At 43.5% G+C, this 24,341-nt stretch overlaps 1 protein-coding gene across 1 annotated transcript in view; it reads right to left on the reverse strand.

The window, feature by feature from the left end:
• Window positions 1-24,341, reverse strand: part of MYRFL (myelin regulatory factor like) — a 97,516-nt gene that overhangs the window by 572 nt on the left and 72,603 nt on the right. Inside the window, exons 14-24 of the mRNA XM_032854830.1 lie at window positions 22,905-23,068; window positions 21,981-22,044; window positions 16,758-16,843; window positions 14,274-14,348; window positions 14,138-14,190; window positions 13,829-14,008; window positions 6,767-6,829; window positions 5,986-6,073; window positions 3,944-4,018; window positions 507-627; window positions 110-184 (exon numbers count right to left, since the gene is read on the reverse strand). Of these exons, the coding sequence (XP_032710721.1) occupies window positions 110-184; window positions 507-627; window positions 3,944-4,018; window positions 5,986-6,073; window positions 6,767-6,829; window positions 13,829-14,008; window positions 14,138-14,190; window positions 14,274-14,348; window positions 16,758-16,843; window positions 21,981-22,044; window positions 22,905-23,068 (1,044 nt within the window). The remainder of the gene's footprint in view (window positions 1-109; window positions 185-506; window positions 628-3,943; window positions 4,019-5,985; window positions 6,074-6,766; window positions 6,830-13,828; window positions 14,009-14,137; window positions 14,191-14,273; window positions 14,349-16,757; window positions 16,844-21,980; window positions 22,045-22,904; window positions 23,069-24,341) is intronic.

Genomic DNA, 24,341 nt, shown 5'->3' on the forward strand with positions numbered 1-24,341 from the left:
CCAAAAAAAAAAAAAAAAAAAAAAAAAAAAAAAAAAAAAAAAAAAAGAGAGAGAGAGAGAAAGAGAGAAGAAAAGGAAAGAAAAAGAAAAGAAAAGTAAGCAAGCTTACCGGCGCAGCTACACGGAAATGGTATGTGCTGTCAAAGAACGGGGCTACAGGGAGGGTCCAAATGTGCTGATAGCCCTAAATAATGAATGAAAGAGATCCATTTCATAACCACATTTACCACTGGAAAGACTATCATCTGAGAAAGCATTTCTTTGACTCCTCTAGGAAAGTTATCTGTGGCAACAGCTTTTGAGAGGAGTCACTGAAACACTCTGCAGGCTCTGAAGGACACAGGAAAACACAGCCGAACCTGGTGATGGGGGTCAGCCAGCAAGGAGAAACGCTGGCGGGCAGCCCATGGCATCCCAATCTTCGTCGGGAGCAGAGGCTCTACCACAATTCTAGACACACTTCTTCGGGAACAGGGATAGAAGGCCCAGGGGCTGGAAAGCATTACCTGTGTCATCTCTTGAGAGACTTCTTGGCGGCTTTGTGTCCTCTTGGTTCCCCTTGTACCATGGAAACATATATTTCCAAGGGTGAACTTGCACTGGAAGACTATCAATGGCTCTGTTGTGCTTCAAGAGACAAAAGAGAGAAAGGGCAAAGGGAAAGCAGTTACCAGCTCCACTGGACTACACCTTGGTAAAAAGAGGTATGAATGGGAACATAACTTGGACACCCACTCAGTTTCAGGTAGGCATTTTAGTACACTAAGCTTGTCAGTGCCGATATGCCCGTTCACATCTCCTTATTACAGAAAGAAACTCAGTCCCACATGATTACTGTGATAGACTTAACGTTCAGGTTCCCCTCCCCCAAATTCATAGGCCTAAATCCCAGTCTCCACTGTGATGTGTTAGGAGGCAGAGCCTATGGGACGTGATCAGGTCTCGAGTGTGGGGCCCTCCTGAGTGGGATTACTGGTCTTCTAAAAGGTCCTCAGAGGGCTCTCTTGTTCCTTTGCCAGGTAGACACAGTGAGAAGATGGCCTTCTGTGAACCCTCCTCAGACACCAAGTCTGCCAGTGCTTCCATATGGGACATCCCAACCTCCACCATTCCACCAGAACGGTGGAAGGCAAATGTTTGTTAAGGCTCCCAGGCTATAGTGTATCTGTTATGTCAGTCTGAACCAATCAAAACCACCCGAGGTAGCCTCTGACAGCTCTAAAACGTAATCTCATGGCTGAAATCACTCCAGCAGCAGCAGTTCTTATCACCACAGATCTTAAAGTCATTTGGGGGGCACCTGGGTGGTTCAGTCAGTTAAGTGTCCAACTCTTGGTTTCGGCTCAGGTCGTGTCTCAGGGTGGTGAGATCAAGCCCCTCATTGGGCTCCACACTCAGCAAGGAGACTGCTTGAGATTCTCCCTCTCCCTCGGCCCCTCACCCTGCTAGAGCTCTCTCTAAATAAATAAATAATACCTTTAAAAATAAATAAACAAATAAATGAATAAATCCATTTTGGAGCTATCCCTTCTCTTTTCACTGGCAGCTGAATTTGCATCTACCTGAAGTTTCCAGGATTTCAGATTCTACAAACCCCTGATCTAAGTACATACTGTTTGCAGCAGCAAGGTAAACAAACAGGAAGGGATGTGGGGCTGAGCCCCGTTAGAATTTACCTACTGTCCTAGCTGTCAGAGTGGAAGTCCTGCCAGAAAGAATGATTCTCCTCTGGAGGTTAGCCCATTAATTACCATCAAGAGGATGAGATCCTTCTGTCTTTGGAAATGATCTTTTTGCACAAGTGGGACAACCTACAATCTCATTTGAGTCTGTGTGTTATTTTTAAATCACCCATATTAGAAAAATGGCTCTTAAACTAAAAAGCCTGATTTAGCATCTCAAGATGGTCTTCTGCCACTTCAGGGGATACACCATGTCGGCTTATTTCCCTCTCTTTCCCTAGGAATGAATGAGGAAAGGCTATTCCAGGCTACTCAGGGAGTGCTAGAAGACAGTACATTTAGCTCTTGCTCTGCATGAAATGTGATGAGTTCTGAGTCACAAAATACTTGCTGCTTGAAACAAACCTAAGGCAAGCAGTTGGGTCGAGTGTCATCAACTCACTGTAGAAGTGAAGTTGATGAGAGAAGGAGTATGAAGCCTGCGTGAAACAGAGGAAGGGATAGAGCAGTGGGAAATGGATGGAGGAGGAAGGAGAGAGCTGGGGAAGCAGCGGGGAGAGCAGAGGACAGAGGAAAGGGAAGGAGAGGGAGAAACGAAAGGGAAGAAGAGAGAAAATGTAGAGGGGGCAGAAAAGGAGAGACTATGGTCAGAGACACAGAATAAAAACCGTCTATCTTCCCAGTGAGGAGCTCACTGCGTAATTTGAGGGAAGTGGGTCAAAGTTTTAAAGTACTGTAATTATTTTAAATATTTGGTGAGAGTAGATTAAATTAGAGCTTTGTGATTTTGAAGAAAAGGTAGTCATAATAAAAGCTACCATTTATGAAGCACCTACTATAAGCCAGGAAGGAGCAATGTTCTTACATCTCTCATTTCATCAGGAAAGTGATGGTTTAAAGGATGGGCTGAGTTTGAAACCCAGCTCCATGGCTTACTAGCTGTGAGTTTTGGGACAAGTGTGTTCAATCTTCTCCAGACCTAAACATTCCCATCTGAAAAATATAACCTAGAAAAGAAAAACCCAGCTCGGACGGTTATTGTGAGGATTATATGACCCACTATTAAAGTGGAGAGTGTCTGGCATATGCTCTGTGCTCAGCAAATGGTAGTTATTAATTTCACTATTTTTTAAAAGATTTTATTTATTTAGGTGCACCTGGGTGGCTCAGTGGATTAAAGCTTCTGCCTTCAGCTCAGGTCATGATCTCAGGGTCTTGGGATCAACACCACATCAGGCTCTCTGCTCAGCAGGGAGCATGCCCACCCCCCGCCCACCTGACTCTCTGCCTACTTGTGATCTCTGTCTGTCAAATAAATAAATAAAATCTTTTAAAAAAAAAAAGATTTTTTAAAATTTATTTGACAGAGACAAATTTTAAAAAGCACAAGTAGAGCGGCTGGTAGAGGGAGAGGGATTATGACTGGAGCCAAAGGCTGCTTAACTGACTGAGCCACCCAGGTGCCCCTAATTTCACTATTATTAACAGTGATTCCCAAAACAGCTCTATGTCTTATAGTATTATCTCAAACTGATTTTATAGATAAAAACAGCTCAGAGAGGTAAGTGGTTTCTCCAAGAGGTTATAGAATTAGTAAGTGGCAGAGAAAAAATTTGAACCCTGGTCTGCCCAACTCCAAACTCTGACTCCTTGAACCCCTCTGGGGAGGGAGTGGGGTCTGCATTAGCATTGCTACCAGGAGCTCCCCACCCAGGTGGTGTGCTATTCCTCTTGCTCCCACCCCAATTCAAAGGGGCACAGGGGTAGTCTGCAGCTTGTAAACATCAAATCCAAGATCACTCCCATTTTACAGTTGTGAGTGTGAAGCCTAGAGTCTTTCCATTCCACTGAGGGAAGCTGGAACACCCCCACCTTCATTTTTTTTCTTTTAAGATTTTATTTATTTATTTGTTAAAGAGAGAGCACGAGCACAGGCAGACAGAGAGGAGGGCAGAGGCAGAGGGAGAAGCAGGCTCCCCGCCGACCAAGGAGCCCGATGTGGGACTGGATCCCAGGACACTGGGATCATGACCCGAGCCGGAGGCAGCTGCTTAACTAACTGAGCCACCCAGGTGTCCCCCCCACCTTCATTTTGAAGACTTCTCCCTCAAGCTGGCCCACCTCTCCACCCAACCAGTGTCAGTGGACACAGACTGATAATGTCCCACCCTCTAACTTACTGATCAAATTGTGAAGGAAGTTCAGACTTGCTATTCAAATAGTGACAGAAGCAGAATTGTTCTCTACAGTTACTCACTTACTTGATTTCCAGAGAGAATTTGACATTGGTAGGTGTGTGCTTATTAACAGGAATATTGTAATTGTAATTTCCAGCGCTAATTATGAAAAAAAAATAAAATAAAACCACAAATCAGAATTCACAGGAAAGTCTTCAAAAGGCTTTTGTTACTCATTATATACGACATAAGTGGTGAAATAGTCTATACCAGACCCAAAAAATCAAAGTTAGCATGGTAGAGCTTTATGTTTTTCAGAGACGTACTTGCCAAATTTCAAAAGTGATCTCTTTCAGGTCTTCATATACAAACCATACCACAAAGATTGATGGTTTGTTGGAACACACAGATGAAGTGATGGAAAGCCAAATCCCAGGCTAAATACGTATAATCGAGTGCACAGGAAACGACTCTGGTCCCCGTTAAGGAGACACAGATTTCAAGAAACAAATGAGGCAAAGGCCTCAAACCAACCATCCCTCTGGAAAGGAGGACTGAAAATAATGAATACCAGCTTCCCTACTCTGAATCACTCCCTTTTAGGCAATATGAGTAGGAAATACCACGCACTTTCAGAACCTGAATCCACTAACATTACAATAGTCCTAATTGCAGTTCTGTGACTGAGAAAACTATGACATCCACAGACACTCCTGCCCTGCAGCCCCTGGAAGGGAACTACTTGGGGCAAACGGGGGCTTCCTGGGATTCCTCCTATAATAAAAACTCTAGCAGAAAAGCATAGCATATCCAACACAAATTCTTATAATCTGCAAGGCCATACCTTATATGGAAAGACAACTTAAAACCAGATGCATTGGAAGAAGAGCTCATCATTTTAGACTCTCTTTAATCAATCCTAAAGTAAGTTGTTAAAAATGAGAACGTAGAAATAAAAGGAATTGATCTGAATTGGGATCAGGAGAGCCTGGTTCTATGGGGGAAGAAGCAGAGATAAATGGAATTCACTTCCTACCATGTGGCCCCGACATCTGCCCACTTCGCAGCCACCCAACTCAGTAGCCTCACCTCCCAGAGGAGAAACGGACAATCGGGGGGATAAACACCTTGTCAAAGATCTGGAATTTGAAACCCAGTCATCCCACACTTCTGCATTATGTCACCCTAGCACAATAATTAATGTCTGTCTCTGACTTCTTTAAGCTCACTGAAGCTCAGGTTCCTTAATGGCAGAATGGGATCAACTAACCAACCTCAGAGGGATCTGGGGAAGAATTCCACATCATAATGAATGTCAAAGCCATAAACAAGTCATAAAGCACCATACAGTTTATTTTTAAAGCTCAGGGTCATCAACTTGAAGTCTAAGTTACATCAGGTTAAAAAGAAATCAGGCTGAGAATCCCAAGGATTTGTGACACCAGTTCAAAGTACAGGGTCTTGTCTTTCACCTAGCAATCACCCCGTAAAAATTTATCAGAGAAAGAAAAATAAGTCCCCATTCTTAACGCCTTCAACTTGCCTATCAGGCTACCTTGAAGCTACTTGTGGTCTGTGCTTAGACTCTAAATGCATCATTACCTGACCACACACAATAGACACGGAGGTCAATGAGAACTTTTGTAATATCTGGATTTTTTTTTTCACTCCTAACTGAAAAAGCCAAGATAAGCTTTATTATTTAGCAATTAAAATAATGATATTCCTTGTTATTAAAATGTATAAACATCAGCTCATTCAGTACTTGGAGCCATGAGTAACAATGTCTTTCCTGTCGATACAATTAACTGGCAGCTCTGTAGAGCCTACTGTATGTGTCCTCAGAGAGTCGGCCACAGAGCTGCCCCCTAAGCTTTTTGCTTTGGACTCACCCATTAATATGGGAGGGTGGAATCATTGGAGCCATGGTTTATTGACATTTGCTAATAGCAACCATTTTTATGATGCCCTCATCTACCATGTAACAAATGTGTTTTCACTTAAGGAGCAACGTAAGCACACATTGATTTTTACCATGTAGTTTGAGCTTTCATTCCAGCCTCAGAAACCCAGAGCCCTGAGTAAGTTCCAGAAACAATCGGGGTAGAATGGGGAGGCTTACCCACCTGCACTGGAGGCCTCGGCCACAATACCGATGATCTATTACTTGCTGGATTTCCATGATCTGAATAGAACTGATGGTTGTATCAATCCCTGTATTGAGAAGAAACAGAGAAAGTAAACTCTTCTGCAGAGGAAAACTATCCTGCTTCTGCAATGTCTCCAAATTACCCAAAGTGAAAGAAGAGTTTCCTAGATAAAATGGGTTCCATTTGCATTCAAATGGAAAAAGAAGGGGAGGGAAAGGGAAGGGGAGGTCTTTTTGTTGTTGTTATAGTAAATTTTAAGAAAACTCATAAAAACCCACGTTCTAATAGGTAGCCCCATAACATCCAAAAGAATTTCTGGACCCTGGAAATCCAACTAAATTGACATTTATTGAAAATGGAGGGTGCAGTGTGAAATACAATCTGGCCAAGAAAGAAAGCTTAAAAAAAAAAAAAAACTTAGAAAACAAATGAAAAGTACAGTCAGAATTGAAGAAGAATGTAGGAGGTTCAAATAAATTATCAAAATCCATGGAGATAACCTCCTCTACTCTAGTGTGAACGACCATCTCTAAGCCTCCTTAATGGTTAGATGCATTGATTATAAAAACCTAACCCTAATCCCCATGAGCGTTGGCTGCAGGGTGCAGCCTTTGTGTCCCCACCCCACCCCCCACCCCCCCCCTCCCCCACCCCCCCACCCCCGCCAGCCCCACTCCTGTAATGCTTTCACTGCCTGTTGCCACTCCCAGGGCCTCTACCCTGAAGCCAAAGGAAAGTCGCTTGGATGTAAACTTACAGTCACTCCCCCAGTCAGGGCTGGTTAGTGCATCTCTTGCCAGGAATGACAAGCTTCTGTCTTCTGAAGAGGAAAAAAAGTCTGTCAAACTTTAAGGCTTGGCCAGGATGAGAGGAAACCCAGTATGTGTGTCCCTTCTGTCAGTTGAATGTTTCTCCATCCGTTCTCACTCCTGCCTTTCCACCCATCCAATGCCTACCTCATTTCTTATGGATCTAATATGTCCTCATCTTCCCCAAGAAGCCATCTGTTTTGGGCTGAACTGTGTTCCCCAAACTCTTGTGTTGAAGCCCCAACCTCTCAGAACATGCCTCTGTTTGGAGATAGGGCCTCTCAAGAGGCAATCAAGTTAGAACAAAGCCGTTATGCTGGGCTCTAATCCAATCTGGCTGGTATGCCCCCTGTAAGAAGAGATTAGGACACTCAAGACACCAGGGACAGGCAGAGAGGAAACCCTGCAAGGACACACAGCAAAGGTGGCCATCTGTGAGTCCAGGAGGGAGGTCTCAGAAGAAACCAGACCTGTTAACACTCTGATTTTGGACTTCTGGTCCAACTGTGAGAACTGTGAGAAAATAAATTCTGTAGTTGAAGTTGCCCAGTCTGTGGTCCTTTGTGATAGCGGCCACAGCAGGTCGGATCACTGTGGCTCACGGCCCCTCCGCTCTGACGTCACTCCCTTACTACAGAACCACCCATGTGGTGATCAGTTAGTAGTCTGTTATCACATCAAAAGTATGTCATCACTGTTTTATTACTTGTATGTATTTTTGCCCTTTCTTGAACCCCAGAATAGGGAACCTCTATTAAAATTCTCTGATTTCTCTGTAACTCCTAGTATAATGTGATCCACACAGGAAAAAAAGAGAGCTTAAAGCCCCAGGTGGGGACCATGGTGCCAGAGCAGCAGATCAGTGGTGTGGGGGTCTTGGAGCTGGCTTGTGGGGAAGGAAGGAAGTGGGGGAGTGGTTTTGCCCCGTCACAGCTGAAAAGGCATTTTACAAGCAGTTTGGGAAAGGTAACTATTCAGAGGATTGTTGTGAAGGCTTTGGGGGAAAATATCTTAAAGTGAATGGTGAAAGCAATTATTCAGTGGGTTACTAAACAAGTCTTTAAATAGAATTTTGAAGGTTTTGCAGTCTTTTTTTTTTTAATTTTCTGATTTTTTTTTCTCAAGGCTATGTACTGTTCATTGTATTCCTTTCTTTGCATTAAATAATGTTTATATTTTTCAACATAGTTTGGGGTAAAACACAAAGACAGTACCCTCATTTAACAAGAGACAGAAGTTAATACAAGGTGTGTTGCTTTCATAAGAAAGAGACGCGAGATCTAAAACACGTTTCTATTCATGTTTCTGTGTGGAATTTCAGGATGGAAAGCAAATGCTAGAGCACACATTATTTGGGTGCCATCACTCCTAAGTAAATCTGCCATGGTTAGGACTTCCTACACTAAGCACACAGGCTTGTTTACCTGTCCACAAAAATGACTGTGAGCTTCTAGAAGCCTGCACTCACCTTATGCACCTGCCATTGCCCCAGGTAAGGCAATCCTGGGCTCTCTGCAGGTGCTCAGCAAAGTGGGAGGATGGAAGGAAGAGGGGAAGGGAAAGAAGAAGCAGAGTCCATCATATACCCTCTAGAAAAATGTTTCCCCTTACACACTCAAAGGGGAAATTGCCAGCAGATGAGTGCAGAGGGATGCTGGGAATGGACATGGGAACCTGAGCTCCTTCACCCTGTTGGCAAAGGGGAGGGAGAGAGAATTTGAAGGAGAGGCAGGTTTCTGGAGCATCTTGCCTAATATCCTTTTCATTTTTTTTTTTTTTAACATTTTATTTGTTTATTTGACAGAGATCACAAGTAGGCAGAGAGGCAGGCAGGGTTGGGGGGAAAAGCAGGATCCCCACTGAGCAGAGAGCCCGATGCGGGCCTTGATCCCAGGACTCTAGGATCATGACCTGATCATTAAAAAGAAATAGATCTTGGGCACCTGGGTGGCTCAGTGGGTTAAAGCCTCTGCCTTTGGCTCAGGTCATGATCTCAGGGTCCTGGGATTGAGCCCCGCATCAGACTCTCTGCTCAGCTGGGAGCCTGCTTCCCTTCCTCTCTCTCTGCCTGCCTCTCTGCCTACTTGTGATCTCTGTCAAGTAAATAAATTTTAAAATCTTAAAAAAAAAAAAAAGAAATGGATCTTGACACATGAGAATTTTCTAGAAAATTGAATATATATTTCCCTTTGGGTATAAATATATGTGCTGTCCAAAAGGCCTCTAGATTTCTTGGATTCCAGCTATTCCAATCTTTGTCAAGCACATGTCCCCTGCTATGAGTTTTGCTTATGATTGCTTCCATAGAAGGATGTGAATTTATATGGCAACTGAAACATAAAAAGAAGAGGAAACCAGAACTTCTCCATCCTGTCTGTTTCCATCCCTTACCTCTTTTTCTACTTTCCCACTGAATTTGCAGGAACAGGACTCATTATAAATTTTGGCAACAGAATTACAGAGTTTCCTCACTTCCAGAGAAGCATGTTTTTATGTTCCTGGAGACACAGAATCCTGTGATAGGATTTAGTATCTGATGGATAACAGTATTTTTAAAAACAATAATAAAAAGGTAAAGTTAAGGAGAGATAATCTTGCAGAATAGAATTATGAAAATGGCTTTTCAAATGCAGGATTGGAAATAAATTTTAAATCTCCTATAAAACATTTCCAGTTTGTCACTTCTCTGAGGCAAGAGTATTCAATTCTGAAAGGCTGGTTATTAGAAAACCATAAATTCTCCTGTAGTCAAGCAGGGGTGGTTCTCATTTTATAAATGTCTTCCAGTAATATTCACTATAAACTTAATATACACTTCCAGCAGTTTTCATTGTGAAGCTGGAGACAGATTTTGCAATCAGCGGAAAAGATCTCCTAATAAACTAAATTAGAAACTTCTGGAGAAGAAAGATTTAAGATGGTCTCCAACCAAAACATATCCTGTTGTGGTAGAGTGTGTATATAGCATTACTTATAAAATTGTGCTGCATGGCTGAGTTCCAAAACAGCATCTTGGATACCTTTTTCTTTCCTGATTGAACCAGACTCATGCCAAGAAAAAGTCAATGAGCCCAACCAATTGATGACTGTGTCCTTTAACACAGGGAGTCAGTTTCTTTCTGCCATTTGCTCTTCCCGGAGTTCTGGTCTCCAAAACAAAATAAGCATGAATTCCCATGCCTTTTAGTTTCATGAGATTTTTTTTTAAGTCTTCACCAAAATTCTTAACATCTGTAGAATTCCATAGATTTTTCTCCTCATAAGCTCTTTACTTTTTCCTATCTAACTCTGGCTATTTAGGTCTTTATTGTTTCCATAGATTAAAATCTAATCCATCGCACTCAGTTGGCTCCTCAGAGTAGAAACTCAATATTCCAAAATACCCACTCTCCACCTCTTGGTTAGTCTAAACCAAACCTTTTATACGAAGTGGGTGGGTGGGGATAACCTTTCTGAGAGACGTTTTATATAATCAGCTTGGGCCCAAAAGAAGAAAAATGGCTTGAACTCAGCATATCATAAAAATGCTAATTTCCCTTCCCTTATTTTACTAGAGGTCTTACCCCTTAGAAAAGAAGCTCATAAGTGTTTTCTGGGGCTTGGTAAACTGCTAGATATTACTCTTCGTCCTAGAGAGTTATTCTAACATGTTTGTTTGGTTTTTTCCTTAACCATTGAATTTCTTTTCAAAATTTTTATCCTTTAATTTTTTTTTTATTAAAGATTCTATTCATCTGTCAGAGAGAGAGAGAGAGTGAGCACAAGTAGGGGGAACGGCAGGCAGAGGGAGAAGCTGGCTTCCCACTGAGCAGGGAGCCTCATGTAGGACTCGATCCCAGAACCCTGGGATCATGACCTGAGCTGAAGGCAGATGCTCAACCAACTCAGCCGCCCAGGAGTCCTTATTCTTCCATTTTCAGTTAGTTGTCAATGTCTCAGAAACATCTGGTTGAAAGAGTTTGCCTGGCTTTCCCCACTTTCAGATTTAGGAACCCTAGTGTCACATAGTGCCCAGGACAAAGGGGAAGGATGGACCTACAGCAGAAGAGACTTTCTTTATACCACCAGAAACGCCCCACATCAGGGACCTCTTCTAGGCAACCCTGGAGGAGGGGCATGCCAAAGGGGGTTTCTAGAACCACAGAGGGAATACTGTTGGCTTCCTCTGGAGTTGATCCCTGGTACATGTGCACATGGTGCCCAAATAAAGGAGAGATAATGGTAGATGGGCAAGAACCCAGGGCATGGACACAGGGGACTCAGGTTCCTGTGGCAACTGTGCTAGTCACTTACTGCAGAACCTTAAGCAAGGTCCTGGGCCTCCATTTCATCAGCTGGCCAGTGGGTCAGCTGGTATCAATTCGAGGTGTTCCTGACCTGGGGACCTTGGAACCCCAGGTGATTGCACAAAGCGTCAGTGCCGTCTGCACCCTTGAAAAGTAACAACTCTCCCATGGGCTTGTACTATTCTTCAAATGTTGCTGCAGGGTTAACAAAAATAATTTGACTAAAAGCTTAACAGTTTACAGTAACATTCTCCATCTATGTATTTTCTCAGTCAAATAATTATAAAAGAAGAAAGAATTAATAGTAGAGTCTATGGGTTAAAAAGTTAGGTATCACTGGTTTACCGCTCTCACATTCTACAAGACTCTAAATCGCCAAAAGTTTGCAGGTTTCTAGAAGGTGACAGTGAAAAGAACACGTAAATCCTTTCTATCTCTCTCTGGCTGGAAGAGGGAAGAGGAGACTACTCTCCCCATGTACCAGGGAGCCTGGGAGAGCAAGACTTACATTTCAATTTTACCCAGAGAAACTGATGACAGCATCTAGGAGGACAAAGCCAGGCACTGTGGAGCAGCCCTTCTTTCTCTAGGAGTCTCTTTGGAGTCTCCCCTACTTGGGCAATGGAAGACATGCAGGCACCCAGTGTCCCAGAGAGGAGAGCAAAAAGCCTTCATCTGTTTTGATAGGACTGCTCTGCCCGTGAAGAGCTGGTTGCTATGGGAAGGAGTTTGCTCAAGGGTCAAGAACATTTTTGAAAATGAAGATTGGCTCAGTCCATGACCTCTTCCCGCGCAGGACCCATGGTTGCACATCTCTCATAGGTGAGATGGTCTCTTCTGAGGACCGCTCTCAGACAAGGTCACCAAGTATACCAACACGGGCTCCCAAGGTAGGAAAAGGATTGACCAGTCACAAGGGTCCATGTGCTTTCACAAGAGATGAAGGCTTTAAGGGATTTTTTTTTAACAGTACTAGACTTTTCTGTATTTGACACTACTGAGAATATAATGACTGAAACACATTCCTTTCTTCACATGGAAGCTTTATCTTTGCCCTAGAGTGGTGCATCTCATCCCAAGTTCAATCAAAAGTTGCTTTCATGAGAAAAACAGTGCAAGCATGGCCTCCTACAGATATAGGGAAAAACTCTCCACACCTCACCCCTCATTGGAAAAAAATGGAGATAATAGTGCCTATCTTTCAGGCTTGTGGGGATGGAATGGTTTATTCATGTAGATGACTTATGGCAGTGTTTTTGTGTACAGCAATATCTCATTCCATCATGATGGTGATGGCGGTGGCAATGGTGAGGAGGAGGAGGAGGATTTGTAGAAGTTATTCAACTCTAGGATATGCAGTAATATCAAAAGAGAAAAAATCATACCACTGCCTCCAAACTTCAACCAGTGACCACACTGTACATGTCAGTCATTTGGACGGCCCAAAAAATTCTGGTTCATCTTCTTCTAGGCATACGTCAGGTCTGCACTTTATCAACTGTTTTTTATTTTTTTGTTTTTTTTTTAAGATTTTATTTATTTATTTGACAGAGAGATTGAGAGAGAGAGATCACAGAGAGAGAGGCAGGCAGAGAAAGAGGAGGAAGCAGGCTCCCCGCTGAGCAGAGAGCCCGATGCGGGGCTCGATCCCAAGACCCTGGGATCATGACCCAAGCCGAAGGCAGAGGCTTTAACCCACTGAGCCACCCAGGCACCCCTACCAACTGTTTTTCAGATGAGACATGACCAATGTCACTTGCTTTGGCCAATGAAATGTAAGCAGAAGTGACACATGCTACACATAGGTAGGAGCTTTTAAGAGACACGTTCTCTTACCACTGCTACAGAGATTGCAGAAATATGGATTGACGTGGAGTCTCCATTAGTTAGGTTCTAAAGGAGATGATGAGCGAGAACCCTCTTTTGATCCACATTTGACAAAGAGAGAGAGTCAGAAATCAATTTCTACTACATTAAGCCACTGTAACTCAGGAGCTGTTGCTGCCATAGCATCCTGATGGATAAGCCATGCTAATATGTATGTACTGATGTGATTGTCATCATTATTCCATACCATTGCTGTGGATGTGCAAAAGGTTCCCCAAAACAATAATGAATTAGTATCCATTTGGATGTATTACACATGGATTTACAGAGATAATTATACTTTTAGCCCTTAATCAAGTCTCCATAATTTTTTTAACATGAAAAATCTGCTTCTTAAAAAATTCCGTGTGTGTGTATGTGTGTGTGTGTGTGTGTGTGTCCCTAGGAGGAAGAGACAGATATTCGGACAGGGGTTGTGATTTTCACTGACTTGCAGCTTACCCTGAACTCATTAGACTTCCAAAGCCTTTTACATTTTGCCCTGCTTGGTTTGGGCAGAAAGCCCAGATAGGACATCATTTTATAAGTTCTAAGTGAGCCAGAAAATCTACCCAGCCACCCAGGATTACTTTACATGTTCTACTATTACTATCTTTGTTGGCAATGGACAAATGAAATCTTTTCACTTACTCAGCTATAATTTCATCACTGGGCAGGGAACTCAATCTTATAGAGGACTGCAAGTTTCTGTACTTGTGTTTTTAAAGAGACTGCCACGCCAAAGAGAAAAGTAGAACCATTGTCTGGGACCATTAACAGATTAGGAAAGTGAATATTTGCAAAGTAAAACACGTCAGGTTTCAGAGCCCTAGATGCTTCACTTTGAACATTATTTACCTGCCCATGGCCTCTGATGGGTTTCCTCCTCCTGAGACGGCCTTCGCACAGGACCGGAGGGGACTCCTCTCTTTCCCCAGATGGGGCAGCAATAAGTCTCCTGACAGGGCAGGATCTCACAGAAAGTGATTTCTGGTACTCGGAAGGAGGACTGTGTGGTTGCCAGGGATGTATTCGGTGCTGCAAAGCATCAGGCAGAGGGGAGGGAAGCGACAAGGTTAACCTGAAAAGCTGGTTCTTTTGTTGACAAGTCACAGGAAACAGGGGGCCAGGTTTGAGAGTGAGGAATGTGAAAATCTTAAATCTTACCTGAGGGGGAGGCTGTGGGCGGCAGGGCGGGCTCCTGAGAGTTGGTGATATTGCTGGAGGAAGAAAACTAAGTGATTAATGAAGGAGGCCTTCAAGGATCCTTCTCCCCAAAGGAAAACAAGACCAAAACTCTCACCTCAGAGGAAGATTTGGGGCACGTTGGTTTTGATCTTTTAAGCTAAGTATGTAAAGAGAGACTATCGTCAAGGCACTGTTAAAAAAAAAAAAAGAAAAAAATAAGAAGGGAACATTATGTGACAGATTTGAGTTCATCTGTATCTCAAACAACCAGCTGGCCAGAGATACACTCTCACAGGCCACACAGATTGGGGCTGGGGGGGGGGCGGGATACGGCCACGGCTGACAGAAGCACCATGGAAACCAGCACCGTTCTGCTTCTCTGCCCTGGTAAGAGAAAGCCCTCCCCCTCCTAGAGCAAAGAGGCTCTGGGGTGCTCCGTACTGATGGATTTTTCCAAAGAGCAGCCCCCTGGCCCTGGCAAGCTGCCTCAGAAGCGTCTGTCACCAGTGGAAGATTACAAGAGGAAGCTGTAAATCGCTGGAGGCAACCCTCTGCTCCCGGCAGGAAAAAGACAGAGCGGAGTTCACATCCCACTGGTGGAGGGTGTCTGCCCCGTGGCCCCAGAGAGGAAAGGCCACATGGATTTAGTCAGGCATAGATGCCAAACCCTTTGGCTGCTTCTCTGACATCTTCTGTCTGCCTGTCTTCTCAGAGCACAATACACCTTCACACCTGGCTCCTTAGACTCAACTCCTCGTTACACTGTTCCCCTTCAAAGGTGGTGGATTTACTATTATTAAATATACACAAGGAAATATACCACACGTTTGAATTCCACTCATTAAGAAGAAGTTTCCAGAGTGTTCTCAGCAGCAGCAGGTTACTGCCCAGCAGGCACAGCCCTGTCTGGGGAAAGTGGTGTCGAGCCCTAGAGATGCCGGCAGACAGAATCCGTTGTATCACCCTGGCAACTGCTTGCTGTGACCCAGTCTCCCTCACTTTGTTCTCCTAGATCCCCCTCCGTCTCCCTACAACTAATCCTGAAGTGCTCTTTCTAATTTGTCTCTGGCATCTACTTCAATGCCTGACCCAGAGAACTTCCAGAATTATAGAATGAAATGGACATCTGCTCCTTTCTTTGCGGGCGAATTCTGGTTTGACCCTTTTTGCTACCACAGGCAAGAAGCAAATTTAACAAGCCCCATGACCTCCCACTTATAATCTTAGTGGTTCACGATACTGGAATTCATAAGAAAATTCTGATAACGCATGTTTAAAAAGCAGTCTCTGTACATCAGAATTAGACTTCTTAAAGCCATGCTGCTGGGTTTTCACAGGACACTGTATCTCTAGAGAGGTCTGCTGTGTATGTCTGCTAAAGTAGATGCTCATACTGTCCTGAGCTGGGAATCCCAGCAGAGGACAGCTTGCTTAGGAGAGTGAGAAAAAGACTGCGGCTTCCAGTGGGGATTCTGTGTCATGGTGTCTGTCAGCTACCTGGGGTGCTTCACAAGGTGGGCAGTAGCCAGTGAAAAGCTGAAACGCTGAGGGGAGAGAAGGGCACAGAGAGAGACTCACACTACCTTCTGTAACTAGCAGCACCTTGGCACTACCCCTTCCTTTGCCTCTCAGAACGACTGTGCCCCTTGAGACAAAACCCAAAAGGCAGTCCTTTCCCACGCTCATAAAGCATTTTTTGAGAAATAAATACCCCTGTGACCATGCAAATAGACCAAAAACAACAAGGTCCAGAGGACATAGGCAAGATGACCAAGGCCTGGAGCCTGAGGGGCGATCTGGGCAGCAGGAGCCTGCACACCAGAGCCCGGAGTAAGAGCCCTGCTGAGGACAGAAGGCGGTCAAGTCTCCCACTGCTCGCAGCGAATCCTTTGTCCTTACTGCGTTTGCTGGCTTCAGCTGCTGGGTACATTTGGCTGCAGTTTCAATATGTTATATATCTTGGGGTTATCTCAAAGGCCCTTTTGGTGTTGGGTCTTCACTGAAGAGTCCAGAAGAATCCTAACAAATAGGAGTGTCCGGGGGAGAACAGATTGTACCTGATTGCCCTCTCTGATTTCCCCCAAGTAGATAGGAAAAAGAACTAGCAATTTCAGACAATTATTTGTAAGACTGGAACATACACACACACACACACACACACACACACAGCGCATAATGAGCTACTAAAAATTATCAGTTGATTGAAAAAAAAAAATCATCCTTCATCTCACATTTAAGTACAGAAAGTCCATGCTTTTTTTCTCCAGAATATGAGCTTAAAAAAGGCCCCTTCAGGGCACCTGGGTGGCTCAGTCAGTTAAGTGTCTGCCTCCCCCTCAGGTCATGATCTCAGGGTCCTGGGATCAAGTCCCACATGGGGTTCCCTGCTCAGCAGAGAGCCTGCTTCTCCCTCTGCCTGCCACGCACCCTGCTTGTCCTCTCTCTGTCTCCCAAGTAAATAAATAAAATCTTTTTAATTTTTTTTAAGGGCTCCCTGTCTTCAAAGTACATAGGTCAGTCCCCAGTTCATAGGTGAGAAAAGGAATATGGGAAGAAAAAAAAAGAGCTTGGCAGAGCATAACACGGAAGTTTTTCTTACCAAAATGCCATCACGGCAATGAGTGTTATAACCAAGGTCTGGAAAACCCAGTTAGGACACAGCTGTTTTTTTCCTGAAAAATAAACCTGTAAAAAAGATTCAGTCAGAAGCTGTGATAAACCAGCAATGCTAATTGCGAGAAGGACCCCTGAAGACTGTCTCCCAGCAGGGAACTTTGCTGCTCCCAGTGAGCTGGCAAGTGTGCTCTCTTCAGCCCACATCTCCCCTCTGTCTGTCCCGGAGAATGAAGTTCTTCCAGAGCCTAGCTCAAGCCTCTCCCTTTCCTCGACATTCCAGCTTACAGTCACCTGTCTTTTCCCTGGCATCCCACAGGACTCGCGTCTGTGCCATTCATTTCGTGCTTATTCTCGAAGTTTTATGGGAGCAGAGGACCCATCAGACAAGATACTGTCAGGACCCAGATGTTCATTTCCTTTACTACAACATCCCTGAAAATCAGAAGGTCTTCAAGATGTGATGGAATAAATCCCAGTGGAAGAATTTCAGGCATCATGACACATCATGGAAAAGACTTTTATGATCCATGATAAAAAGTGCTCTCTAAATCATGCACACTGGTATTCAATTCTGCTGCCTATTTTTAAGGACCGTTCTGAGCCTGTGTCTTACTGATTCTTATACCCACTCAACAAATATTCTTTCAGCACTATTACGTATAACACTATAAGGACTCTAATAATGAGTAAGTTATAGTCTCTAGGAAGCCACTGAGGCAAACCTCTAAGACCGATACATATTGGCATAAAAACTTGCATATGAGGAATGGGCCAAGAACTACAGAGTAGACAGCTGTGTAATTGGTGGTGAATCTGGCTGAAAAGATAGGAGGGGTTTTCTGTCCACTTTAATAAGATGCCCCTGAAATAGGAGCTTCCCTACTAATGCAATAGGGAGTGTTCTCTTTGTTTTTGCCTGCAGAATACAGGCTAGAATTATGCTTTTTGTTGGAAGAGAATGGGAGAATGGTGGTAGTTAAGAAATAGTTTAAAATTGGTCTTTATTTCAATTTCTTGGGCAGGTTATCTGACTAAATAAAATGTTCCTCAATGTTATATTGGGATTCGGGGTGGGGTTAATCATGTAAGTTTTTAGCCTATATGTAAACCTGTAGGGCTCTTATAACTGAGTCACCCATAAGGGTAGCTGGAAGCCATTCTGAAGAGCAAGAAGGGAATAGTTTATACCATTCTTGTATCTCACAGGAACTGTGCAGAGGAGGGTCTGATAATGTGCTGGGCAGAGAAGGGACTCAATGAAATTGTTGAATCAGTTGTAATTAAATAGCATTAGTCTCAGGATAAGAGCTGCCCCTCTAACCTCCTCCCCACAGCTGCTGGGTTGTTTTAAATCTCCATGCGTTTGCTTCATACCCTTTGACCTAGTGTAGGGAAATGACCTAAGACCTGGAGTTAGGCTTGGAGCCAGGTGCTGAACAAGTCATCTAAATGTCCTTGATCCTCATTTCCATCATCAATAAAATAGGAATGATAATACCTGCCAACACTTCAGTTATTGGGTGGGTCCAACCAATCGTGAAATGGTTCTCCAATTCAGGTCTGCATGAGAATTACTTTGGAATTTATTAAAAACCAAAGTGCCCTAGAAAATTCCTTGCAAAGGCCTGAAGGTCTTCCTACCTCATCCCAACCACCAACACACAGCGGGGATCACCCATCTATATCTTGGAGGTAGAGAACGAAAAGAAAGGAAGAGGAACATTAGATTGGATGAGAGCTACACAGGAGACCTCAATCGTCCTCCAGAACAAGTATTACCATTGGCAGCTGTGTGGAAGCTGAGGCGAGGCCCAGCCAGATTTCTTACCATCTGGTAAGGCCCACCAGTTGCTCCCAGCCAGTTCCCAGCACTTTGCTCATTAACATGCCCACCCAACCCAAGAGTAGTAGCACACTCCACCCACACGCAATGTTTCAATGACCTAAGGATCACAGAGGTTCTGAGGAACAGAGGATACCTAGGGGTTGGTGTCATGGAAGGGAAAGTGAACCTATGGGAATTAGCCAAGACCTCCTACAAAGACACCACAGGGGAAGCAAAACATCCCCATTCCTTCTACTTTATCCAGCTCCCTGGAACACTCTGATAACATGCCAAAGTATGAGAACCACTCAAATAGTGGGTTTGAAAATGCTAATAAGAGTGAACGCTTGGGGTGCTTAGGTGGCTCAGTCAGTTAAGCACCTGACTATTGATCTCAGCTCAGGTCTCAGTCTCAAGGTCGTGAGTTCAAACCCTGCATTGGGCTTCACGCTGGACATGGAACCTACTAAATAAAAAAAGAAAGAAAGAAAGAAAGAAAGAAAGAAAGAAAGAAAGAAAGAAAGAAAGAAAGAAAGAGGAAAGGAGTGAAGGCTTATACAGCACTTATTATGTGCCATATTCTCTTCTGAGTGCTTTATATATAAAAATTTATTTAGCCCTCATGATAATTCTTTTTTTTTTTTTTTTTTTTTTAGAATCTCTAGCAATAAGAAAGTTTAATTCCAGCCCAAGTTAGGACGGCTGTGTAGCCCTCATGATAATTCTTAACAACACTATGAGCAGAGTGCCTGGGTGGCTCAGTGGATTAAAGCCTCTGCCTTCGGCTCAGGTCATGATCTCAGGGTCCTGGGATCGAGCCCTGTATCGGGATCTCTGCTCAGCAGGGAGCCTGCTTCCCCCTCTCTCTCTCTGCCAGCCTCTATGCCTACTTGTGATCTCTCTGTCAAATAAATAAACAAAATCTTAAAAACAACAACAACAAACCTATGAGCCAGGTGCCCCAATTTATGGAGAAGGGGAGAAAATGAAGGTTCAGTTCCTCAAGCAAGATCACACTTCTAGTAAGTCACAGAGCCAGGATTTAAACCAAAAGACATTTGGCTCCAGAATCTGTGCTCCTAACCACTGGGCTAGGCTGCCTCAAATTTTCTGTCCGTAAAGCAAGAGAACACTCTACAACTTAGATATTATTGTTATCATTCGGAAGGTTTTCACGGCATACCAAGTGAACTCCTTAATAGGTGGTCCAGGATATCTGAGCCCTCCCTATATTTTCAGGCTTGTCTTCCACTCTCCTCCGTAACCAGCTCTCACCTAATCCTTCAGTGAAGCCAGTGCCAGCCCCTAGACCTTGGCTTATACCATTCCCTCTGGAACCTTTCCTCTACCCAGCCAGAGCTTTCTCCTCTTGGAAGGCCCCGTCCCCATATGCTCCTGCAGCACTCCGAGCCTTTGCAATATTCCCCACATCCATATAAAACTGTTCTTTGTATTTTCCTCTGATCTTCCCTGGCTACCTAGAAATGCCTTAGAAGGGGTCATGTGTTAGTCACCTTTGCCTCCCACAAACTTACGACAGGGACTGCAAGAGGTCTCTGAGTTGAATGACTCCTTTAATACCTACATAAATCCTCTACTGGTTTACAACCCAATCCCCTCCCCCACTACAACATATCCAAGACACTGAACCACTTAATGTTTTTAAACTTCAGGGAGATTATCAGACTGGGCTTTCCGTATTTCTTCTTTTTTTTTAAGATTTCATTTATTTATTTGACAGACAGAGATCACAAGCAGGCAGAGAGGCAGGCCGAGGGAGAGAGGAGAAGCAGGCTCCCCGCCGAGCAGAGAGCCCGATGCGGGACTCGATCCCAGGACCCTGAGATCACGACCTGAGCCGACTGCAGAAACCCACTGAGCCACCCAGGCACCCCTCTGTATTTCTTGAGTACCTACTATATACCAGTCCTTGGGGATGCAGAATGAGGAAGACACACATAGGGCCTGTTCTCATAAATGACACATTCTAGTTAATATTCTGAGATAACTGCAAAATAAAGAGATTCCCTGGGTGCAAAGTGAGAGCTAGAGGTTGCATGTGACCCAACGTCATCGATCGGGGCCTCCAGGGATGTAAGTACCTCTCCCTCCATCCCACTGCAAACTGTTAGTGCACAGGACACCTTTCTTACACAATATTTTTAATAGTCTGTGTTTATCGAGCAAACTGCTCTGTGCTGGGCACTATGGCTAAGGGCTTCCCCTTATTTAATCCCATGACTAATGTTTGCAAGGTAGATATTATTATTATCTTTATTTCTCAATGCAATTAAGTAACTTGGCCAAGGACACTTCTACATACATATTTATCCATGTGTTTATGTTTTTTGGTATACCAAGTAGCTTGTCAGCAACAGAACATTTTAGCAGTTTTTAGTAGAATATTAAACTCTTCCTGAATCCTTTTAGAATAGGTCAGTGCGGTATAACATGAGTAGAGATAAAAGGGGCCAATGGCCCACACACACCAGGTCAGCTCTTAACAGGATATAGAGGAAGGTCATGACTCTGCTCCTGGGAGGGGCCAGCTGCGTAGCACAGGTGGGTTAGAGGGAGCAAGCGGAGTCTCCCAGCTCTCTGTGAACTGCAGCTAGGACAGGAATACTGCAGCTTCTCCCCCACTCACACTTCTCTGCTCTGGAGAGGGCATAGTTCAAATTATTACATGATTAACCTCCAGCTTTTACTGTACACTTACTGTCAATGTTAACCTGTTTGAGAAAAGTTCTCTTTATTCATTAATAAAACCATAATACTTTACTCTTACAAGAAAGTGAACACCTATTTTACCCATTTGCACGAACAGTACTAAATATTAAAGGGAAAAGAGGGATTTGGGGAAGTAATGGAAGCCTCTCAGGGACTTCTGAAGCCATAGATAAGGAATTAGGTCAAGTTAAGGCATTCACACAGAACTTGCAGCCAAGGGCCAAGTGTATATGGAGGCTGATGAATTTCACTTGGGGGGGTGGGGTGGACAGTATAAACAAAAGCTGGCAGAATAGTATTTCTGAAATGAGCATGTTCTGCACTCCTTTCTCTAAATATCTTTTTGAAAAAACACTTAGTATCTATTAAAGGGGTAGTACAAGGGTGTCTGCCTTCAGCCCAGGTCATGATCTCAGGGTCCTGGGATTGAGCCCTGCCCAACCCCTCTCTATGCACTGCTCATGCTCTGTCTCTCTTTCTCTCAAATAAATAAAATCTAAAAAAAAAAAACCTAAAGTGCATAAGGATGCAAAGTAGGGTGTCTATCAGCAAATAAATGAAGAAAAGCATTTTTGATCAATTTCTCTAAAGACTTTAGGGGGATATAGAAAAAACATCATCATTATTCATTACATATTTAAGTCTATTTACCTTGTTGGTTTTTTTGGGAATGGCCCTTCTTGGAGAAGACGCACTAAGAGCTCTGCTAAATTTGCTTTAAAAAAAGAGAGAGAGAGAATGTTAATTACTATTCAAATGCCTCTCTGGGAGTTATAAGACAAAAGCCCAGGCTGCCACTAACACAGCAGTATGACTTTTTTTTTTTTTTTTTTTTGGTAATACAGTGCTAATTTTAAAAAGGAAAAGTCAAGGCAATTGAGAATTTCTTTTGTGAAAAAGAACCTTAGTAAGCATAATTGAATGCATTAAACCTTATATTTCTTTTTTCTCATAATTAGACCCCAGGGAATGTGCATTTACCTCCTTAAGTAATGAGGAAAAAGAAAAAAAAAACTAGAAGTTTTTTCCCTGAGAACTAAACATGATTTTCTAAATTTAGAAAAGTCCCCTTCTCCTCCTTAAAGGAGAAGTCTTCCCTTTGCTAAAATGTAACATTTCATATAACACTTTGCTCTTAAACAGCTACTTCATGTTTTGTTTTTCTTTTTAAAGCAGCAACAGAAAAAATAAGAAAATTACCACATAAGGCAATTGTGTTCCAAAACATTTTTAAAAGGGGGGAGGGGTGGTGCCTGGGTGGCTCAGTCAGTTAAGCTGCTGCCTTCAGCTCAGGTCATGATCCCAGAGTCCTGGGAGAGAGTCCCTCATGGGGCTGCCTGCTCAGCAGGGAGCCTGCTTCTCTCTCTCCCTCTGCCCGCTGCTCTGCCTACTTGTGCTCTCTCTCCCTCTGTCAAATAATGAAAAAAATCTTAAAAAGAAAGAGAGGAGGGATGGCAGCATCAGAGAGTGATGGTTGCTGCTGGATCAGAAAGACCATTTCACTGGACTAGTTACGGAGAGGCCCCATTCTCTCCTTCCTTCCAACTCCTGTGCCTGTGGTACTTGGGGATGTACCTGATGGAGCTTGCTTCGCTGGCTGAGGACTTGCAACTACTGAGCCGCTTGAGCCGGGCCAGCTTTCTGTTCCATATTTCTAACTCCTCTATCCTTTCTTCAAGGTTGTGGGTTAGTTTGCAGAGCTGCTTCACTGCACCGACATTTTCCATAAAGATCTGGTCCTAGAAATGAAAACAGAGGGTGTAAATTTACAGAGGGTGTAAATCCGCAGCGTGAGACCACCAGGGAACTGGCCACAGTCCATTCGAAGACAGGTGAAACATACCACTGAACATGATTATACACACACAAACCTCAAATTCACTCAAGATAAAACCGGAGAGGGCTGCAACTTAAAATGATCTTGCTAAACTGCTGGCTGTGTAGTAAAGCTGCTTATGTTCAATTTGCAATAAAATAGAAATATGTCCTTGTGATCCAAAAAGAGAATGGAGCTGAAGGACATTGTCAAGTTTGGAATCGGAAGATTTATTTCGTACGGCCATTATACTATATTTAAAACTCAGAGAAAGTCAGAACAGGCTTTGGAATGTTGATTTGTGTGTGCATCACTAAATCCTCATAAGAAACGATTCTAGTTCTTTCTGGTAACATGTGTATCGAATTGCTCGGGTGAAGGAGAAAGGCATGAAGACCTGGGCTTTTCTCTGAGTTCTGCCACTTACTAGATGTGAGACCCCACACTGAGCAGAACCAGCTTTCTGAGCTTCATTATCTTCATCCATGAACAAGAAAATAATTCTTGACGTGTTAATTTCTGCTTTAACATCCCATGAGCGACCATGTACAATTTCTATTTTAGCCTAACTCCCAAACAAAATGGAAAACAACAACACTTAATTATATCTGCTCAGAGAAGGCCACCAACACACCAGAAAGAGCAAGAAAGGGAAACCAACCACAGCCAGAGTGTGCCAGCCATCGCTTCTTCCACCCACACACTTCAGTTGTCATGGAAACATGTGTGTCTCTCTCAGCCATAACAAAAAACACTGGAAGGCTCTCATCAACTCGCATCCTGATCCTGTGACCTTCCCTCCTCTCCCCCTTTCTGTTTACAAGTTCTGAATGCCACAGAATTCTTTGGGGCTCATAGAGGCTGGTCCACTGTTGTAAAATCATGAGCTCAAGGCCAAAAGAAAAAGATCATTTTGTAGTTGGAGGATCAAAGTCGGGGCTGTGTGTCTTTGAGATTCTTGTGATGCACACTGAAGCTTTAAGGGTTTCACACACTGTATAGCAACCACTCAGAAAGGACTCAGAAGCTGAACAATACAAACTTAAGTCTTAATTTATGGAGTTTAAAGACCTGCACACTGGTATAAAACACACCAGTAAAGCTAAATACACAGTCAATTTCAGGACATTCTGCTACTCTAATATGACGCTTTATAAATCACTTAACTCAATTAGAAAAGTTAAAGGACAGAAGTA

This window comes from Lontra canadensis, unplaced genomic scaffold, assembly GCF_010015895.1.
Source record: "Lontra canadensis isolate GAN:19392208 unplaced genomic scaffold, GSC_riverotter_1.0 scaffold9, whole genome shotgun sequence".
In the NCBI taxonomy this organism is placed as follows: Eukaryota; Metazoa; Chordata; class Mammalia; order Carnivora; family Mustelidae; genus Lontra; species Lontra canadensis.